Source organism: Ascaphus truei, chromosome 3, assembly GCF_040206685.1.
Source record: "Ascaphus truei isolate aAscTru1 chromosome 3, aAscTru1.hap1, whole genome shotgun sequence".
Taxonomy (NCBI): Eukaryota; Metazoa; Chordata; class Amphibia; order Anura; family Ascaphidae; genus Ascaphus; species Ascaphus truei.
In genome coordinates, this window is record NC_134485.1 from 85,299,232 (window position 1) to 85,321,180 (window position 21,949).

At 45.1% G+C, this 21,949-nt stretch overlaps 1 protein-coding gene across 1 annotated transcript; it reads left to right on the top strand.

The window, feature by feature from the left end:
• On the top strand, positions 1-20,539 carry POM121 (POM121 transmembrane nucleoporin). Its single transcript, XM_075594464.1, has 13 exons — positions 1-482; positions 2,395-2,607; positions 3,618-3,779; positions 7,097-7,177; positions 7,645-7,816; positions 8,948-9,039; positions 9,936-10,009; positions 11,060-11,187; positions 11,270-11,372; positions 11,459-11,629; positions 14,557-15,948; positions 16,999-17,100; positions 18,477-20,539. Exons 1-13 carry the CDS (start codon positions 34-36, stop codon positions 18,569-18,571), a joined length of 3,234 nt encoding a protein of 1,077 aa, XP_075450579.1. The 5' UTR covers positions 1-33; the 3' UTR covers positions 18,572-20,539.
• Positions 20,540-21,949: the final 1,410 nt, after the last annotated feature.

The window sequence follows — 21,949 nt, forward strand, 5'->3', positions numbered from 1 at the left end:
GTATTTAAGGGCCTGTGAGGGCGCGCGGCCGCGATGTGTCCGCCGGGAGCGCAGCGCGCAGGAGACAGGCTGCGGGACGGGCTCCGGCGCACACTGGGAGACCCGGCCAGGCTGCCGGCCGCTGCGCTCGTGGCCCTCTCCCTTCTCTTGCTCGGAGCCGCCTGCTCCCCGGCGCTCGCCGTGGTCGGGCTGTTGCTGGGCGGCTGCGGTGGATACCTGGGCTCGGGGCTGCTGCGGGGCCTGGCAGGTTGGAAGCCGCTGACCGGCTTGGGAGGAGCGAGGAGACCTATACCGCCCCGGAGGCAGAGGGCGCCGGCTCCCTCCAAGTGGAGCCCTGCGGACCTGCTGCTACTCATGGGCAGTTACATGGGCAAGCAGGAGCCCCCGGCGGGGCCGCTGGGCCGGGGGTCCCGAGAGATCAGGGAGCAGCTGAGCAGGCCTAATCCGGCCGTGCTGACCCCGGCCAGACGCCTCTCCTTCAGGTGGGATGGGGGTCGGGGGTCACGGGGGAAGCCTGGTGCACCAGCCCAGAGCAAAGTCTAGGGGCAACGAGAAGGTCCTGAGAAGTGAGGCAATAAAAAGTAGTATATGCATATATACACTAGGATTCAATCTGGGTTTATTCAAGTAAACAGCTTCAATACTAGCAGTTATGTACCCCATTAACATTATTTTTGTGGGATCTCCTAATGTTTGACGAGAAGTGATAACTTGCCAGCCAGTGTTGGCAAATTGGTGTGATGACAATTGCAGGAACAAGACTCGCATGAGGGAGCAAAGAAAAAGAGAAAAAGCCATACAGTGTAGTATATTAAACACTTTCATACGTCAAAACAAATGTAGTGACGCTGTTGCGTGCGCTTATAGTTGGCGAGACGGCTTGGTCGCAATCGCTGGAAGTCACTTCAATTTGATTTTTCCAGCGACCATGCCGGCGATGGCAATATAAGCGCGGCCTTAGATGTTCTGCTGAACATATGAAACAAGTGTGGTACAGGCATACCCCGCTTTAAGGACACTCACTTTAAGTACACTCGCGAGTAAGGACATATCGCCCAATAGGCAAACGGGAGCTCACGCATGCGCCTGTCAGCACGTCCTGAACAGCAATACCGGCTCCCTACCTGTACCGAAGCTTTGCGCAAGCGGGGAGACTATAGAGCCTGTTACAAATGCTTCATTTACATCAGTTATGCACGTATATGACGATTGCAGTACAGTACTTTCATCTATAAGTGGGAAAAAAGGTAGTGCTTCACTTTAAGTACATTTTCACTTTACATACATGCTCCGGTCCCACTGCGTACGCTAATGCGGGGTATGCCTGTATTTCAAAATCCATGCCATATGTAGATTCACTAGCATAATAAACTGGGTAAACCCAAAGTTGTTATAAACTGCCTCCAATAATCGGGATGATAAAATGTGCAGTGTAGTAACATTTTTCAGCATAAGAAAACTGTCCTGCACAGTAAAATTTTACAACACGTAGAACATGGCAAGATGGTCATGCTGTATATACAGTAAGAGTGGGATGTCGACGGTTAGGCCTCTGGCATGGCCAGCGCTTATGCGCTGAGGCGCGCTGCTGTTCGAAACTGAGCCCCTGCAGCCGCAATGAGAGCGGCTTTAGCAGGGGCTCGCGCACGCTTGCGGAAGCGTGTGTCTGACACAGTTTTGAAATTTGGCGCTCGCCGGAGCGCAGTGCCGGTCACGTGAGCGGTTCGCCCAATGAGGGCAAACCAGCTCCGTGACGTCACTGGCCCGCCCCCTGACGGCGCGCTGTGTAAGGCCAGGGAAAGCACCGCTTTCCCTGAGCCTCAGCGCGCCTCCGCACTGTTTGGGGCACTATGTCCCAGGCCTTAGATGTCAATTCTTGTCCTGTAATAATCGTTACAATTAAACTTTGTTCTTGCGTCTTTTTCAGTCAGTCCTGTTAAACTTTAGGTGTTTTTAGCACGTTTCAGGATTCTACAACAGTGTTTTTCAACCAGGGCTCCTAGGAACCCGTGGGTTGCCATGGAACTCCTAAAGGGTTCCCTGCCATTTTGAGGTCATTTGAAAAGTGTACCAAATACAGAAGTTACAATGTATCTGATCTCCGACACTATTAGAGAGGGTTGAAGTTCCCTACAATACATCTGATCTCACACTTGTTGGAGAGTTGGGGTTCCTTACAATGCATCTGATCTCAGACGCGCTATTAGAGAGGGTTGGGGTTCCTTACAATGCATCTGATCTCAGACACGCTATTAGAGCGGGTTGGGGTTCTGCAGAATTTCACATAGGTTTCCTTAACCAAAAAAAGTTGCAAAATACAGTACTGTTCTACAAGGTGTAGTTGGGAAGAATTCATGCAATTCTTGTAACAAATGCTTGCTGTTTTTTCTTTAGGGAGACTCCTTGTGTGTCCAACAGAAATCTTATGAACCCACGCCGGCGTTACCCTACCCATCAGCCACATTATAGCATGCCAGGTTCCTTTCCGATGGTGTGTTTGGATGGGTATCAGCGCAAGATCCTGCTGTCACCTAAAAACTCAATGATGCGCAGCCCTGTAACTGTGAAAATTGCCCGTCCAGACTCCAATATCGCCCACTCACCTGTGTAAGTAACCAGGCCTCGTTCGCCCACTCACCTGTGTACTGAACCAGGCCTCATTCGCCCGTTCACCTGCGTGTGCAACCTGGCCTCATTCGCCCGCTCACCTGCGTGTGCAACCTGGCCTCTTTCGCCCGCTCACCTGCGTGTGCAACCTGGCCTCATTCGCCCGCTCACCTGCGTGTGCAACCTGGCCTCATTCGCCCGTTCACCTGCGCGTGCAACCTGGCCTCATTCGCCTGCTCATCTGCGTGTGCAACCTGGCCTCATTCGCCCGCTCACCTGCGTGTGCAACCTGGCCTCATTCGCCCGCTCACCTGCGTGTGCAACCTGGCCTCATTCGCCCGCTCACCTGCGTGTGCAACCTGGCCTCATTCGCCCGCTCACCTGCGTGTGCAACCTGGCCTCATTCGCCCGCTCACCTGTGTGTGCAACCTGGCCTCATTCGCCCGCTCACCTGTGTGTGCAACCTGGCCTCATTCGCCGGCTCACCTGTGTGTGCAACCTGGCCTCATTCGCCCGCTCACCTGTGTGTGCAACCTGGCCTCATTCGCCCGCTCACCTGTGTGTGCAACCTGGCCTCATTCGCCCCCGCTCACCTCATTCGCAATAATTACAATTTGAGATTCTAAGTAAATGTCCTTTCCATTTGTTTTGTTGAATTGATTCTGTTCATTTTCTTCAGAACATTCCCTTTATTAAACGTACATATTCACTTGGGGACAATCGCTAATGGCTTTTTGTAATGCTGTTTATTTATTTTTACATTGTCATCTTATTTTTGCCAGTGACCTGTTGGCATCTTTCAGTTTTTGCTAACTGAAACCTAAAATCTGTCTTCCTTACGGACACGGATGCCTCCATTTGTGATTGCTTTAATTCCCAGTGTTTTTTGTCTAACGGTTTGTTTTCACCTTTAAACTTGGTTCTTGTGTACTAAAAACAAATAAACGATGTATAAAATGATACGAAATTAGTCCGTGCTCACGTGCCACCCCCTTCCTCTTGATTTCTAGTCTTGATCATTTATTGGCTCTGTCCCCGGCGTCCACCTCTGTCCACTCTGCTCCAGATCCATGTGCAAAGGAGACGGTCCTGAGTGCCATCCGGGATAGCCGGAAGAGGACCGCCAAAGATGAAGAATGCTCTGTCCTTGAAGGTCAAGAGACGAAGAGGAGGTTAGTGCCGTGCTAGGAGGTTTGAGGGAGACCTCATAAATCCGTACAGGCTAGTATATATATATATATATACTACTAGGGCATGTTTTAGACTTTGGTTTGTTTTTTTCTCTTGCCCTTTGATTTATCCATGTGGGTGCTGAAGGTTATGGGCACTGTTTGTAGTCACCCAGTCTCCACAGTGCATTAATATGATGCGACTGTTCCTAAAAATTTAAACCACTGCTTGCTTTATTGAAAAGTTAGTCAAAATTTGGAGGAAATGTTTTCATGCTGCCACCGTTTTTAAAAACCAGTTTTCCCTTAGTGGGATTTTTCTTTGAGGCATAACATATAGTTAAGTGGGAAATAAGTTGAAGGGTTTCTTTTAGAGGCGAAATTTCCCAACTCTTCTTGGTGAATCCCTGACCAGACCAGGTTTCTGAATCATCCAACAAACATTATATTTCTATGCAAATTAGGTGAATTCACCTATGCGTAAGTGCATTGGTTATCCATACAATCTAGTGTGCCTGTGTGGGAGATGTCACTGGGGAGATGTTTGGGAAAGACGCTTGGAGCACGCCAAATGGACAATGGCCAGCAATGACATTTTGTGGAATCTAGCAAGGAAACTGGTTCCGTCAAGGCTGGTACGGGCAACATGATTCCTCTTGGAGACATGTGTCGGAAAAGAAAATAATTTGTCAAGCTTTTAATGGCAGTCCGGGCCAGTTGTCACCACAAACATCAGCGATTAATTCACAATGCAAAAACAGCTTTGTGTGAGTAGCCAAGTGGAGCAGGTTATGAAGGAAGCCATGAAGGTCTTTCACGGGGCAGAAAAATGCAACACTGGTAATTCACAGGCACATTAGAAGGATCAGTTTGCCCAAAGAGTAGACCCTCGGAAGTCTAATCTGTGTGCCACAAAAATGGATTTGAATACTGTAAGTGGACTTAAAGCAGCAATTCAAACCGCCCATTTAAAAAAAAAAAAAAAAAAACACGTAGGTGGCGGTTGCTATACTCGGTTGCCAGGGATCACATAATGACTGCTGTTCAGATATCTTGGGCCAATAGGAAGTATTTAATCGGTGCGGCTTCCTATTAGCCCATGTGACGCAGGAGCTTTAAACTTTAAATCCCTGCTTGCTCAGCCGGAGCGGCTACCGGCACCTACTTCGGAGGTAAGCATCTCCAGGCGTAGGGTGTCCCCGGAGCTTAAATTAATGACGTTCAGCTCCGGAGAGCACCCCGTTGCAAAAAGTGTACTCGGCGCTTCACAAAGAATACAGTACAGGGAATTATAATACAATAAGTGCAGGAAAATCAGACAATAGGAAAGAAAATCCCTGCCCCGAAGAGCTTACAATCTAAGAGGTTTGATGGGAAACTTGGAGACAGCAGGTGAGGGAATAAGTGCGGTAGATGACAGTGGTCACAATGGGTGGTAGGAGTGACTGAGTGTGGGACAGTAACCATGAGTGCAGGCTATTGGTATGCTGGATTTGTGGGGCAAGTTTTAAGGTTAGTCGGTATTAAAATGAGGATAACACAATTTACAGGGAAGAGATGGCAGGGAGGCGTGGGTGAGATCAGGTGTGTATGTCTGGCTAATATCGAGGTCTTTAACCAATGTAATTGTTGCCGCAGTCTTAACTTTACCCGTTTAGATTTTTTTTGCATCAGAGTAAAGCATATGGAGCACAACCATAATAACATTTTTTTAAAAATCAAGAGCAAGAGGTGACTCCAATAAAAAATATAAAAGTATTGTATCACATGGATAGAGGTTGAAACGCACCTACGCCCTTCGCGAAGTCGTGTTTTATCAAGGTGTAAAGGTAAAACCAGCTTTTTATATACATACAGCCTCCGTTGGAGTGACGTCACTAGCCAGCGACCCACAGATGGGCCGTCTCAGACGTGAGCTCAGAGCGTATTGTTAACTGGAGCCAACTGACCCAGGCGGAAAGAACTTTATTAACAAAAACAGACTCATAAGCTAACATTATCCACATAAAGCAATGAATGCCCAAACAGAAGATGGAATTGCTAAATACTACCAGACGTTTGATACTCCATACTCATTAACAAATGAAACACGCAAATTCAACAAAGTATCAAAAGGAAAAAAAACTTTAACCTAACTAATACTATCCACTACTCAATAATGAGAAGGACGAAAAAGTAAGATAATACTAAAACGTTGACATCTCTACTTCAGAAAAGCATGTGTATGTATAATGCATAATAATAAAAAATATATATCCTAGATTTTAATGATTACAATGATTACATTATGTATACAATTATTCCTATTCGTAATGCCTTGCCTCTAAAAGTACACATTTCCCTCCTATAGCTGTTGTGTTGGAACATGGGTTTTCTTTATGGGGGAAGAATAAAGATACCAGAGATGAAGTTGTAAGGCTTTATCTACTTCAGTGGTTCTCAACCCCTTTTCTCTCTTGGCCCCAGTCTTTATAACGCACAGTTGCTGAAGCCCCCCCTGCAATAGTGCGCACACGGACGCAGGAAAGGCAAACGGGCCAATGCCAGATTTTTTTTTTTAATGTGATTTTCCTTTTGGCGGTGCATTGCTTTCATTGGATGATCCCACCCCCCCTTGAGTGAACAATGCTCATTCATAACATTAAAACTCAAATGTGATTACAAACCGTTAATTAAGATGTACTGGTTTGTAAATGTTCCACAGTGTGATCTGGGTTACTGTCCAGCACATTGGGTTGTTTGACAGCAAGTGTATGTGTAGGAAATGTTTTGTTACATTTCACATTGTGATGATCATTACTTTCCAACCTAGCTAATTTCCAGAGGAATCGTTCTATTCTGAGACTGAATCAAGAGCACTGTTCTGTGTTGTATCTGGAACGTATCTACACTTATAAGTATTGTAAACACATTGTATACATATAAAAGATAACATAAGGTTTTATAAATCCAGTCTACATATATTTGTGTGTGTGTTATACACACACTACTTCCTCTTTCTTTCTTTCTTAGATTTGCATATCTCACTTTTTGAGCTATTTTTCTCACTTGGGGAGAAGTTTCTGATTCCTATGTTTTTCTCTCACTTTCTTAGCTTCCTCTCTTGCTCCTTAGACCTATGTGAACAAGTTCCTCTTTTGGAAAGATATTACAAATCTTTTCTTATCGCTGTAACAAATAACAAAATAATGCATAATATATTTTGCAGTTGAATATACAGTAGGAATATATATGGTTGTATAAGAGATGGGCAGAATTAGACTAGGCCCGTGACAACATATTTCATCGCAAGTTTGACTTTTTTTTGTCTATTTTTCCAGGAGACCACACACCAGTGGTAGTGGGCAATCAACATTTAAGCCGTTGGTGGCTAATGGAACTCCATCTTCACTGGTTTCAAAGTAAGTCGCTACTAAGGGTTAGTGGGTGATAAACTTAATGCTGACTCGTGCTAATTATAGGGCGGTCATCACTAACCTGTTGCACTTTTAAATCCCGTAAAGTTGAAATGTGGATCTCCTGGAGCAGATGGTCATTTGAGACATGGACCCATTGACAAACATGCACAGAGTGGGCGTCCAGAGACTGATCTCTATGAATAGTCTTTGACCCTGATATACTAGATGGCCTTTCATAATCATGCTGCAATATTTGGTCGCCTATAGTGATTGTAGTGTGCCGTAGAGGGTTTAGTAACATTCCTACACCCCCATGGTATTTAAACTACAGTGTATTGTCTTCTATTTTCTGTTACATCACCCAAAGTCTGGATTCTAACTTCTAAATATATAGTGATCGTGTCTGTATGGGGGTGTTGGGGGAATCCTAGGCTGTGACACTCTAACATTGTGCCCTTCTAACATCTCAGGCCGGACAATTTGAAGAGAGCGCTTAACTTGCAGGTTCCAGATGACACCATCGGCAAACGCTGTCGCACCTCTTCTGTCAGTTCCGTGAACAGTCCCATGATGAATGGCTTACCCATGTCCTCCCACAACGCAATCACCAGTTCCTACAGTTCAGGTCCAGACCTCTTACAGGTACTGTTTAGTGTGTCTAATCTGTGTGGTATTAAACAGGATAAACATTTAGTTCCAGGAAAAAGAACCTATAGCGCTGGGAAAGAAGACACAAGTAGATCATAGTGAAATCTGTGGGGGAACTGGAATAGACCCTCTCCGTTGAAGGAGCTCGTGGAAAATGTCTCTTGCGCAGAGGACTAGAATAGACTGGTACTTTAACCGGCAGCCAGAGGTGGAGATGGTAGAAATCCTTGTGGTATAATCAGAATGCCACGGTGGGAACAAACTGGAGGAAGTAAAAGCGCGGTAAAAAGAGCCCAGAGGTTGACGCCACGTCTCACTAGATGCCGGCGCTTCTCCGTGCGTGACTCGGAAAGGAGTATTTCTGCCACCTCTCCACCTCTGGCTGCCGTTTCCATTCCAGTCCTCTGCGCAAAATAACTTATTTCCTGTGAGTTCCTTCAACGGAGATTCCAGTTCCCCCACAGATTTCACTATGATCTGTCGGTCTTTTCTTTCCCCACTCTAGCTTCTCTTTTTTCTCCTCGTCTCTCTGGGTGAGTGAACCTGAGCTGCAGGGACAGATGGTTTTATTTATTTATTTATTTATTTTAAATCTTTGTTAGATCTACTTCCCTTGCTGTGACCTGAATTAGTGATTTTGTTGTGCTATTTTATATATTTTTCCATGATAAACATTTAGCATGCCCAGCCCATGTCCTCTAAACCTAGCCGTACACTGTGTTTTGTGGATAACCAGTTAATCTTCTGTTTATGTGCATACATATAAGGTACCCTTGTGTTTGCCATTGGTTATTTCTAATATGTAGAGGGGAAGGTAGTCTGAGGATGGGTTTAGAAACTGATGCTTTTAGGAGCTTTTTTTCCCCTCTGGATATGTCAGGAGGGAATACGTGTGTGTGTGTGTGTGTGTGTGTGTGTGTGTGTGTGTGTGTGTGTGTGTGTACACAACTAGGGGCTTGATACCATATAAACATCTGTAATTAAATTTGTTTTTGAAAGGCCTTGTTTGAATTAAAACCCCATGTGATAAGTAAACAGATTTATGGACACTGCCTGTGGACCTTTTGTGAAGGGGGATAATGAGACAGAGAAGTTAGTAAATCCCACACTATATATCCTTTTCAGAAAAGAAAGAGAAGTGTTCAGAATACCTCTACAGTCTCCAGCACCTCCTCTTCCAGATGCCAGACACCCGAATGGCAAGTCAAGAAAGCCAGGTATGTAAGGAACCCTTTTAGGTATAACATCTTAGAGCTGATGGGGAATTTGCATCTCTAGTTTGCAATTGTTTAGTATTTCTGGTGTTTCATATAGGTCAAGAATGAAAGCAGTTATAAACTGATAGTTGAAGGCACTGGTCTTGCTATAATGTTGCACCTTGCTCTGCATCAATGGATCTGATGATGCAGGTATCCTGTGAATGAGACACCATGACCTTTACATTTTGGAAAATTCCATCTTTAATATTTTAATGTTGGTATTAAACGTAGTTATTTCTAGTGGATAGCTGATGGGATGTCTAGAGCAGTTGTCAGAAATACCATTTGTGCATCTATCCAGTATACTTGTGTCTTCTAGCATGGGGTCACCATTTTAATTCTGCCTTGTGCTCAGACTGGGGAGAACAGGAGTCGGCATCAGCGTTCCATTTACCCAATTCCTCTTCACCCTCCTCCTCCTCCTCGGCCTCCTCACTGTAACATACTTGCTGCCCTCTTGAGTCTCCATTGTTCTTCCTCCATGTTGCCGGAAGACAGGCGGGGGGACTATGCTGTTGGGAAGTGGCTCCCTGCTCATGGAAGTGATTTTGGGGTAACATGGTGAATGTAGGTCTCCATTTGACATTTTTTTTCCATACACCACAGATTAAACCATTTAGGGAATTCTAAGATGTGGTCCAAAGTAAACTTTTTGGAAAAGACGATACCTTTTTATTAGACACTTTTGTTTGTTTGGTTAAAGCATAGAGGAATATCCTGGACCTTCCACATGTCATAGACATCAGTTAAACAGTTATTTCTACCAATAGTTTTTCTTGACTCTTGAGGTTGTTGCGTTTTGTTGGTGTTTGGGTCTTTCTGAGACGTTTGCATTCTAATTTCTCTTGCTCCAGAGAAGAGGAGCTGCACGAGTCAAATACATCCACCCCAGTGAAATCTGACAGCAGGGAGCAATCGTCGGGAAAACGTGAGTTGGCTTGGTCTGCGATCTCCTTGTCAGACACCCTCTAACTCGACTCAAATGAGCTGCTTGAGCTTCATTGCCAGTGTCTGCTGTTTGTGATCTGGAACAAAAACGTTCTAACCTCAGAGCTCCATATGTGAGAAAATAGAATTTAAATCTGCATTGTATATCGCGGAGTGCATGGCCCCTGTTCTTTTATGATAATTACTTGACAACACAAGTTTTGTTTCAAATATTTTATTGGGTTGGTTTTTGAGTGTTACAAAAGAGCACCAAAAATAAGACAGTAATTACATATAAATGATAAGGCAATGAGCAAACGATACAAGGCTAGATACTTTGTCATTGACCAAGTTGTACTTGCATAGCTATAGAAATAATAGTTGAAATGGTCCAAGATTGACGTTACAGTGTATCAATTTTCCAGTACAAGCTCTTCTATTGGTGTTTGAAAGCATTTACAGCACATTCTGGCGAGCAGCTGTATTGCATTTTAGATCCTATGTTTTTGAGGCCTTCGTTCTCCATTTGAGGTCTACAAGGAGTCCCTAAACCCAGGAGATTCCAGTATATGAAGTAACAGTATAAGTGTGATCAATGTTATAATTTATTCACTGCACTTTCACTGCACTATTGATTTCAATTTGCGCTATGATCACCTGATGGTCTAGAATGTAAGAATTGGCCCCCAAGCTATTCTGAGTTTGACACCAAGGGTGTAAAGCAGCCAAAGTGTACACAAATGAACCCATCTATCTTGTGGCTTGCATCTGCTATGCACTTCTGTCAGTTCTTACCACTTAGACTGTAAGCTCTTTGTGGCAGGGACTCCTTTTCCTATTGTATCTGAAGCGCTTATTCCCATTATGTTATATTTTATATGCATTACTGTCGTGAAGCGATATGTACCTGGATGGTGCTATATTAATAAAGATATACATACGTACACTTCAACTGCCCAGAAAACCCGGGACTTTGTGTGCGGTATAAACTTGAACCTTTCCCATATTGTTACATTAATGTTGCCTTTTTTTTCTCCTATTCCTGTTGCAGTTAACGAGACCCTTGTCTTGAAAAAGTCAGCAGGCGGGAGCCCCTCGTCTGATACCGGGAGCAGTGGTGGCAAGCGGCGGCGTAAAGTGCTGCTGGTCTGCTCGGGGCGTGGAGAACCATACCCCCTGGTAGGTATCCGCAGTGCCAGAGGCGGTTGCGGTTGCAGAGCACAGAGCCAATGCTGTAATGCTCCTTCTCTTCCTCCTGCAGCCTCCTCCCCCTCTTGTAGGATACAGCATCACTTCAAAGGACTGGGACTCGGAGAAGAAAGCGGCTCTACAACGATTGAACAAGGCATTGGAGGAGACCCCTGGTGAGCATGAAATCAATTTCTCGTGTTCTGTGTTTGGCCTTCTCTTTCACAACTAACCATGGTGGGTTTTTTTTTTTCTTCCTCAGACTCTCTGCCTTCCAGCTCCACACCAGTAGCTACCTCTGCCCTGCAAGCCTCACACACCTTCACGCTGGCTCCAGCTGCCCCTAAACCCCTGGAGTTACAGACCTCCACTGCCAGCAGCAATCCTCTGCTGCAGAGTCTGGCTAAGATGCAGAGCCAGGAGGTTTCCCAAGGTGAGATACAGCTGCCAGTGACGGCACATGACTATGACTGCGGGAGTAAAGTACGATTGTTAAAAGGAATTTAAGATGTTGAACAATTCCAAGCTATTTGGGAATTGAACAAAGCATGTAGGTATCTCTAGTGCTGCCACTTTCATGCAAATCTCCGCTAGTACATAGGCTTATAAAGGGTATATTAAAGCTACACTTCAAGCAATATCCTACATGTGTTTTTTAATAAATCAGTTCTGTACTATGAGAAAATACTTGTAGCAATTTTTAACGACATTTTTAATGTATTATAATGTAACAAGCATTTTTGTTTTTATAGCAACCATTTACAAAGTCACATCCCCTTCCTTTTCTGAGACAGGCTCTGGTTCTTGAGCCCTGCTCTCTCTAGCAGTGCACCAATTGTATTTAGTGACTGCCTGGTCACATGATTTTCCACACAGAACTTTGCATCTTGGGTAATCTTCTGCAGCTCTAACAGTGAATTAAAGAATCCTCGAATCGTCAGCGATTGATTATAGGAGAACAGATCGATCTGCAGCTTAGCTAATCACTTATCAGTGTGCAGATTGTATTGATGCACATATTGAATGGGGAAAAAATTGAACTGCAGCTTTAAATGAATGCTGCTGAGAATACCTTGTAGAGGAGTGAAACATTTTAAAGATGGCTCACCCGTGACCATTTTTAGCCCCAAAAATGCATGGCTGAAAACTTGGTGCAGTGTGTTTAGGCAAAAGATGTTTACTTTGCAATGCCTTCATCTAAGCAATGCAATTATCTAAGCCGCCGATCGATCTGTTCTCCTGTGATTGATAGAAGATCCTGCTTCCCAGGGCTAGCAATATCGCCGCCTATTTCAAAAGAAGTGCTGTGGCTTTCTATGTGGTTGCTGTAGTAACCAAGCAAGCTTAATACATTAAAAATCATTAAAGTGCATAATGGTTAACGAAAAAGTGCAGTACGTGTCTAATACTACATGGATCTATTTTAAAAAAAAAACATAGGATATTGAGGGAAATTGTGCTTTAATAAGATACTTTGGCCAATTTTCCAATACAGGCAAAGCCACAATCCTAGGAAAATGTAAGTGAAGCCTTAATCCTAAGTGGGATCAGGAGGTCCTGGTGTGCTGATCCTCACTACTTGCAGTGCCGGAGACAATGGTTCCAAGATGATTGATCTTCGCTGCCACTGCTTCTTATAGAGCAACAAACGCGGCCACCAGTGCAGGCATATAGGAAGCCGCAACCGATGATGCAACTTCCTAGTGGTCTGGACCCTGCTAAATTTGGCAGCCATATTGTTTTCCCAGGTGCATGCAGTCACCAGTGAATACATAGGTACTCTGGGACCAGGGGTAACCTGTGCTAGAAATAGACTGGCTCTGCTCCACGGAGTGGAGTGTTGGTTCCCTGAATGGTAAATAAAAACAAAATTGCTGCTTTTGAAGGGTGGCTGGTTTGTCAAAGTATCAATATAATGGTGCCACTGAGCCATGTCATGAGGTCTGTACAGTTACCAGCACTACAATCCTGCAATCGGCACCATAGAAACAAGGCACAACTGCCTTGCACGGAGTACACTTAAAAACCAGCAATTGAAATAATAAACCATTTCCTACCAGTGCTATTCCAATGCTGCATAAAGCCGGCAATATATTAGTGGTGTACAGAGTACCCAGAATTACCCGGCCCATTTCCAGCTACCCGGAACCGGCCACTGAAGTGGGCCCGGCCGGGTAATGTCAGGGCAGCTTGAAATAATCTTTCATACTTACCTTTCCGAAGACATCTAGGACCAGCAGCAGGAGTCCTGTGACAGTGGCAGCATCGGAGGTGTCTTCAGCCGGCGGGGGAGCTGCAGGAATCACTTCCACAGCACCGGAGCAGGTAAATAGTGTGTGTGAGCCGCCGGGGAACCACGTGACCGGAGACGGAGCGTTCCTATTGGACAGCCATCTGTCCAATAGGAACGCTCCGTCTCCTGCTCCGGTCACGTGGTTCCCCGGCGGCTCACACACACACTATTTACCTTCTCCGGTGCTATGGAAGTGATTCCTGCAGCTCCCCCGCCGGCTGAAGACACCTCCGATGCTGCCACTGTCACAGGACTCCTGCTGCTGATCCTAGATGTCGCCGCCACCCTGCAGGTAAGGGCCCGACCGGGTACAACCTTAAATTTTGGCCAAGAACCTGTTACCCGTTTTTTTTTCTTTTTCTCAAAGGAAGGGTATATTTTGGCCAGAGGATGAGCCTGCCTCCCAAAGTGCAGGCCCTACACAAACTTGCAGAACCGCTTCTGCTTCTTTAATCCTTATGGGAAAGTCCTCCAGAGAATAAATCCAGTGTTAGATCATCCAGTACAGTTAAGATCAACCGTCATAGTTTGTGTGCGCGGGCTGTTTTCTAGAGGGGCAAAAGTAAAAAATATTTATGGAATCCTCAACTTTCTTACACTTTGGGACGCGGAAAAAAAACCCCAATTGATTTAAATGGGGCTTTCTGGCCAATCGCACTTCATCGGCTGCTTCGGTTTATTTTGAACTACCCCCTTAATGTTGGATCAAGACGGATGTGCATTGGCTTCTTTTAATTTTGGTAATATAGACCAGGTCACAACGCCACAGCACTCCCATACAAACTATTTAAGGATTGCCAAACTGGAGTCTGAATTCACACTTTTGTTAGGCACTTACCAAGTCTCGACCTCAATCTGTCTGGTGGGTTATTAAATGACACACACAGCTATACAGTGACAGTGTTATACAATGATGCATTGATATTGCTGGTGGCTAAGAAATTGGCATATAAACATAGTGCTGGTGTGCGCACACATGGTTGGTAGTGTGATGTCCCCATATATGCAGCCTAAGTATGTTTTCCTGAGCAACTGAAATATGTTTTAAATGTTTTTTTCTTTTCTAGCCCCTGCTGCAGTGGTCACTCTGACGCAGAGCACTGCCAACACAATTACAACTGCCCCAATGGTTTCTTTTTCCCTCACCGCAAACTCATCTGAAGTCAAACCATCCATGGTATCTGCTCCAACACCCTCCCTCTCTGCTCCAGCACTCGCTTCAGTCACACCTAACAGCAGTGCGCTCTCTCAACCACTGGGATTAACTCAACCCAAATCTGAATCCCCGAAGAACGGGATTCTCTTCCAGATGCTTAGCAATACAGATAAGTCTCCTCAGCCCTCTTTCAAACCAGTCTTTAGAGCTCCTCAGACTGCAAACCCTCCCGCAGCTCCCTTGCTCTCTGCAACCACCAGTGCGGCCCCAGCTACCACATTCAAACCAATATTTGGGAAGCTGGATAGCCAGGGGGCCCCTTTGACTGCTTCCTTGCCCTTCACATTCCAGCAGACCGCTACATCCACTGCCCCATCCCAATCATTCCCCTCTCTGAGTGGCACAGGAACGAGCACCGACTCCACTGCCAAACCCACCTTTGTGCTGTCCACCACCAGCACACCCAGCTCCAGTACTGCACCTACATTCCAGTTTGGAGCAGCGCCCCAGAGCCTCCCCTGCACCACCTCCTCTCTTTTGGCAAATGACCAAAATACAGCCCCCCAAAACAAACCTGCTGCTCCCTTTGGGCAGCTCCCTACCTTACAGACTAATGCTGGCTTCAGCCTCTTTGGCAGTAAACAGACTGCACCTGTAGCCACAGCTCAGCCCCAACCAGTGACCGCGTTTGGGTCTACCACATCTGCTTTCACAACCACCTTTGGCTCGACGACAAACCCACCCTCATTCTCTGGTAACACTGGCCAGGCTGCATTCAACAGTAGCACTCAAGTGCAAACCAGTAAGCCCACACCGCTCCCCAGCTTTGGTAGCTCAGTAGGACAGCTTGCATTTGGGACAGGCACTCAGTCTGCTTTCAGTAACAGCTCCCAGCCAGCATTTGGAGCTGGCACCCAACAGACCTTTGGTGGAGCAACCAACCCCGCCTTCTCATTTGGCAACACTGCGCCAGCTGCCACCAAATCCACCACATTCGGCACTGTAAGCAGCGCACAAACAAGCGTCAACGCACCAAACACTGCACTGTTTGGCGTTCCCACTCAGGCGCAGTTCTCCTTTGGAGGCGCGTCAAACACCGCTGCTACAGGCTTCGGCAGCGGGACTCCGAGCAACAACACAGGCAGAGGCTTTAACTTTGGAGCAGCACAGAATGCGCCATGCACCACAGCAGCAGCTTTTGGTAGCTCATCTGTGGCACAGAATAGCATTGGTACCACAAACCAGAGCGCGCCCTTCGGCTTTGGGACCCCTGGAACAACTGAGAACAAATTGGCTTTTAGTGGTAAGTGTGCATCGCATTGATGTGCTAATAGCTTAAGTTTAGCTGAATTATACGTGGTTTAAAACAAAAAAAGAAAACATTGGCAAAGCTGAGTTCTTTAACATCTTACTATTTCACTATTACAGGGTTGTGTTTTCAATATTCAGAATCTGTCTATTAATGGAGGTAAATGATGTTTAGTTTCAGAATCTGAAGTAATGATGCCATTATTAGTCAAACATAACCATTAGAAACAGCTGGTATGTATTAAACCGGTCCGAAAGAAAATCCATTGGTTTTTACAGGATACAAACATGATGATCGTGTAATTGGCTCGGTTACAATGATTCTACCCTTACTTGGTCTTAAATGTTTTTGTTGTTTACATATGTGGGACTGATTTATTCCGTTAAATGGTAGACTAGTTTTTAATTCAGTGTACTCCCCTCACCCTGTACCCACAGTAATAAACTCTGTAATTGGTAGTTTACATGACAGGTAACCAACTTTGTTCCAGGGCTTTCTTCTACATATAAAAGTGTAGTTATGCACTGTTGTGTAAAATGTGTGTTTTTATTTACCACTGGTTCTGTAAAGTTAACTTAATTTCCAACTGTATCACTTTTTTCATCTTTTTCTTAAGACAAATGTCATAAAAGGGGAATTCCTACAATGGGGAATGAAATATTTCAATTTACCAGTCGGTGTGATTGGCTTCCTTGGAAAGATTCACTCGCCTGTCCAGCAAAAATGTTATATTTGTGTTCTGGGATTTTGTTTTCTTTCTCAATGTTCATACCATATTGGCCAACTATTTGTATCTGTTTGCCAAGCATTCTGCTGCCATCACTAGTCAAAGTAAACGTTTGATTTATGCATTGCCAGCCTTATCACCCAAAAGAAAAGGTGTAAAGACTGCAGAAACTGAAGTGTTTTATTATTTAGCAATGTCCTGATTTTGTCCACTACATGTAAACTGTTAGGACAGATCCAGGACAATCGCTTCTAAGAGGAATTGTTGCCATTCTATGTAATTCATTATTGTCTCCATTGTATTTCACCCCCTTGCAGGGACATCAACGCCAACGTTTGGTCAGAGCGTCTCTTCTACCACGGGGTCGTTTGGTTTTGGGACTCCGACCCCAGGCTTTGTCACCCCCGGTCCTGCATTTAGTAAGTTGTACTTATTTGCTTGTCTTTAACAAAGTCTTTAACTTATTTCATATAGTGTTTTTCTCCCAGCAGCACACACAGCGCTTCACAATTAGTTTAGGGAGCATTGTACATAGGATTTTTAGACCGTTGCACCTTGATCACCTGGGGGGGGTTACTTGTTTTCTTTCTTATATTTGGGGGGAGAGGTTTAATATGTAGTAAACCGGAGGTTACAATTTGCTCATCTGAGGCATGTAAAGGTAAAAACAATTTCTCTTAATAGAAAGAACTGGCCTCCCTGAGGTTTTGGGGAGGGGGCGGGGGGGGAGAGAAAGGTACGCTTTTTTTTTCTGGATGAATTGTTTCGACCAACTCCGGATGAAGGTCTGTGTTAGTGACCGAAACGCTGATTCATCCAGAATAGAGTACCTTTTTTTGCGCCCCCCCCCCCCCCCCCCCCCTTTAAAGAAATGGTATAGTTTACCTCAGATCTGCAGGCTGCTTTCCGTGCACCCGAGGCGTCCTGTGAGTGCACCTACTCTATTAACATGGAACGGTGCCATTCTGCGTGGGATTGTTTTATTTTATTTTTAAGTATGCAGAATTTGAATTGAGGGGCCTGGAATGATGAACTGTGCTATTTTTAGTGCCAGGGGAGCCCTAGTTCCTAAGATACATATGGTGAAAGTGTTTAAAGTTCCCTCCTAGGCAGTCGGCATAGCTGCCAAATCTTGCATGATCAGCCAGCCAAATGGGAAGCCACAAAGCAATCTATTGCTGCTTCTATTTGTCAATGCCAGTGGCAGTTTCCTCCATGAGGAACGCCAGCACCTTCCCAGGTAATTCTCCAGAACAGGGAGGTCCCCAGCTCTGCACTAGAGGGGGTCCCCCGTTCCAATTATGTCAAAATAATTGTCCTTTATAAAACGGACAGGCCAATTTTTGTTGGGATGTTTCACTTGTTCTAAACAAGTGCTTTTAATGTTGAGATTCCTCTGCTTTGTCTCCCTGTTGTCTGCTCGCTAGTTTCAGTGGTCATTCGTTAACCTTGAGGATCGTCCTCATGATAAAGCAAAGGTTGAATCTTACAAATCCACGCTTGCTGTAGAATTCCAGCTCACTAGTTAAATAGGCCTGTTCCATTCAGTTGTGACTGTTAACCAGGTGTGCTAAGGCTTAGCAGCTAGAACAGATGTATTTAAAAATATGAAATGTTCTGTGAGACTAATCCAGTAGGGTTCTCTCAGGGAGAACACAGTCTGGATTATTTTTGGCAAAACAGGTTACATATAGGTATTAAACCTACACAGGTACATTTGCTGCTTAACACAAAGGACAATATAGCTGACAATTGGGATCTGAGTTCTGTTTCTCTTCCCTTCTCCTTTTTAAAGCCCCTGCGCCTTCATTTTCTATCGGCTCTGGATCCAAACCTTCAAGCGTTCGGCAGCGGCTGCAGGCGAGACGTCAGAACACGCGCAAGAAGTAACAGTGCTTGTAACCTTGCCTTTCCAACGTCCGTGCTCAACTATGCTGTGCTGGCTCTTTCAGTGGACCGCCGCTGCATTGAGCAAAAAGACCGCCCTGTCCTGGGCAGATAGCCAGCACCGCTAGCTTTGCTGTGGCCATGAAGGAATATGCGTGTGGTGATGCCATGGAACGTGTCTGCCCTACAGCACCAGCGGGTTAAAAAAGTCTAACCTGCATTTGCTGCTCAGCCTAGTCTGCTTTCATCCGCTTGGAGGTTGAAGGGTACCGCAGTGACACCTTGTGGTGCAGAACGTCGCTGCCAATGTAGGACTGAGGAAGACTGCAAAGTGGCACCATAGACACTGCACAGACACTGTCCCCGAATCCCTCTCCCTTGTGCATGCCTATATCTGCTCTGTGACATCACTGTTAATGGGCACAAGCAGCTGGGAAGAAGGTGCTTTGGTATACCTGTGGTTTTCTTTAGGGTTCTTGCGTTGTTAAACCCCCATTTATCTCTGCGGATTTTGTTTATCCAGTGCACTGCAAGTGGCTATTTGGTAACCTTAAATGTATTGCAGTGCCTTTCTGCTCTTATGTCTCTGACCCCTCTAAAGCGAAGGAAAGTCTTCTGGAAATCAATAATTAATGTTTTCTACGTGCTGCAGAGGCTACAGTCATATAGTGGATACCATTTGCCTCTGCAGTTGGGCGATTGTTGCCTGATTATACAGGTGCATTCTCCAGACGAACTTCCCTTATTCTTCACTTCTCAGCTGCCCTATTGAGATACCTGCGTTGAGATCATGCAGCAGAAAAGAGAAGCAATATCTATGAAAGCTGCAGGATTATGGCAAGAATGTTGGTCTTAAGGGGGGTTTATTGTGCCTCATGTTATACCCCAAAATCCAATGTTTGTGAAACTGGCAATGTGAAGTTAATGATCCAGCACTTTGTTTAAAGCCCTTAACGCTCCGTTTTTGCAATACGGAATATGCGTACAATTCTAATCCGAATAGGTTTGATGCTGGCAGACTTGGTTTTAGCTGTTTAACGAGAAAGTGAACACTGGTTTTTAGCAGTCTCCTCAAAACACAAACTATAAACGGTCAACAAAACGTAAAGATATGAATATTTGGAAGAACTATTTTAAATTGTCCATTGCTTTTTTTTTTTTTTTCCTGTTGTGAAAAATGTACTTGTAAGCTACCTCTAAGGGGAAAACTGGGGGGTGGTAATGGAGCATGTTAGAATATGTGAGACTGTGCAACAGGTGCGGAGTAGGTGTAGTTGCTTAAATCACTGGCAATGCCTGGTTGGAAGAGCTCTTAAAGTCTCTCACTTGGTAGAACAACATTGTAAAGGGTCTGTAACATGGGACCCATGTAAGATCTATAGCTTGGTGCATCATTACGTGACCACTGCAGAAGGTTGACTACTATCAGATGACTCCTTTGCTGCCAGAAAGACTAGCAATGTGCTGCAAGGCTTTCTGGCAGCAGAGGGGGCAAATGTCTCTATGGGGGCTTATTTGCCAACTGGAGTACCTGCAGCCATCAAAATGCATACCCACAGGGTTTAAAGGAGCAGAGAAGCCCACTTGAGAATGTGCTAGAATGAAGGGGAGGAAGGGTATGAAGGGGGGAAGGCTAGTGGTTTGGTGTACACACTTTGGCTTTACCCTAATGCTAGCCTTTTTGTGCAGACCCTTGATCATAGTGGGCAAATTCACTTGCAAATGTTCATTTAATCCCAGTGCTGCTAAAGGTGTTTCTAGTACAGCACCATGCTCCAACAAAATGGTTAATAGGGTGACTGTGTGCGTGTGCTCGGTGCCTGAGCAGCAAGCCGTGGGTTACGTTTCACAAGTTGTGTGTTTGAGGAAGCCTGGATGGTTTAGACTTGGGAGGTTTTATAGAAACTTTTTATATATTTTGTCCTAGTCTTAAAATTTTGATTTTAAATAAAAAAAAACAAAAAAAAGTAACTTGACTTTGTCTTGGCGTGCCAGTGTTACAGTAATTATTGCATGAATGGGTTTGGGGGATTCTGGTTTTGCACGTTCATTCATCTGCTGTTCTACGGATCACATCCTGTGCTAAATGAAGAAGCAGAAGATCACATTTGGGAAATATTAAAAACATTAACACCATGAAACAATCCTTCAAATGTCTCTAGTGTGGCAGCCTTCAACCTGGTGAAGATCCCAGATTCTGCATTTCACTCCCTCGCTCATGCAAATGATGGGCATGTCACATGACATCTTCTAGTCTGTCATTTTGCTTATACAAGGTTAAGTGTGAAGGGGCAGGCAAGAGGGAGTGGAGCAGAGCGTTGGGCCTTGGATATAGTGGGTGTGCATGCGCAATGGAGCGCATGTCGGCTGAGCGATCTGTGAGCCACATGTAGAGAATAGTGTCAGAAAAATAAGTGTGTGTACACACTGGACATTTTTCTGACGCACAGACACTGGATTCTTTGATTTATATATCTCCCATGCAGATGACTGCAATACATGTAATAAAATTGAGGTAAATCTGGACACTGAAGATATTCAGTATGTATATAACAAATAACTCCTATTGTGGAAAGATAACAAGCCCCCATAGTATGTTGCCCAGGTGGGTTATCCATAGACTCACAGCTGTGAGCCAGGGACAGATCCCTATGTGGCTAGGGGTATGTTACTCCTGGAGCAGGGTAAAGAGGATAGTCCAGGCACACGGTTTTATCACAAAAAAGAAAATTTAATCCAGCATAAATGCAACGTTTCGGCTGCACACAGGCAGCCTTTGTCACGGCGAGAGCTGATACTAAACAATACTAAAAACCCTTAAATACCCCTTACTCTTACCTAAGGGGTATTTAAGGGTTTTTAGTATTGTTTAGTATCAGCTCTCGCCGTGACAAAGGCTGCCTGTGTGCAGCCGAAACGTTGCATTTATGCTGGATTAAATTTTCTTCTTTGTGATAAAACCGTGTGCCTGGACTATTCTCTGTACCCTGATCCCACTTGGGGACCTGGTAGGACGACCCCCCTTGCTCCGTGGGCACCGGCAGGTGACATTATAGTGCTTCATTTATTTTGTGTGCCAGATCACCTCTTATTCTATCAATAACAGCGGTATAGGGTTCTCACAACCTCCACAAAGTATCCCCGGGGCTGGTGTGCACACGGCTGCCGGAAATAGATGACTGGAAAACCCAGAGGGGGGGAAGCGGTGCACTTATCAATGATGATGGAGACTGGATCATGTGGGGGGAAAAAAAATTCAGAATAAGGCTCTGCTTATAGTTAGGGCAAAGCGACTGTCACATCAGCTGTTGCTGTTGTAGTAGATTCCTGCTACTAGTGCAGGAGATGAGGGTAACCGGGGGGTGTGGCTGTGTGCGGTTT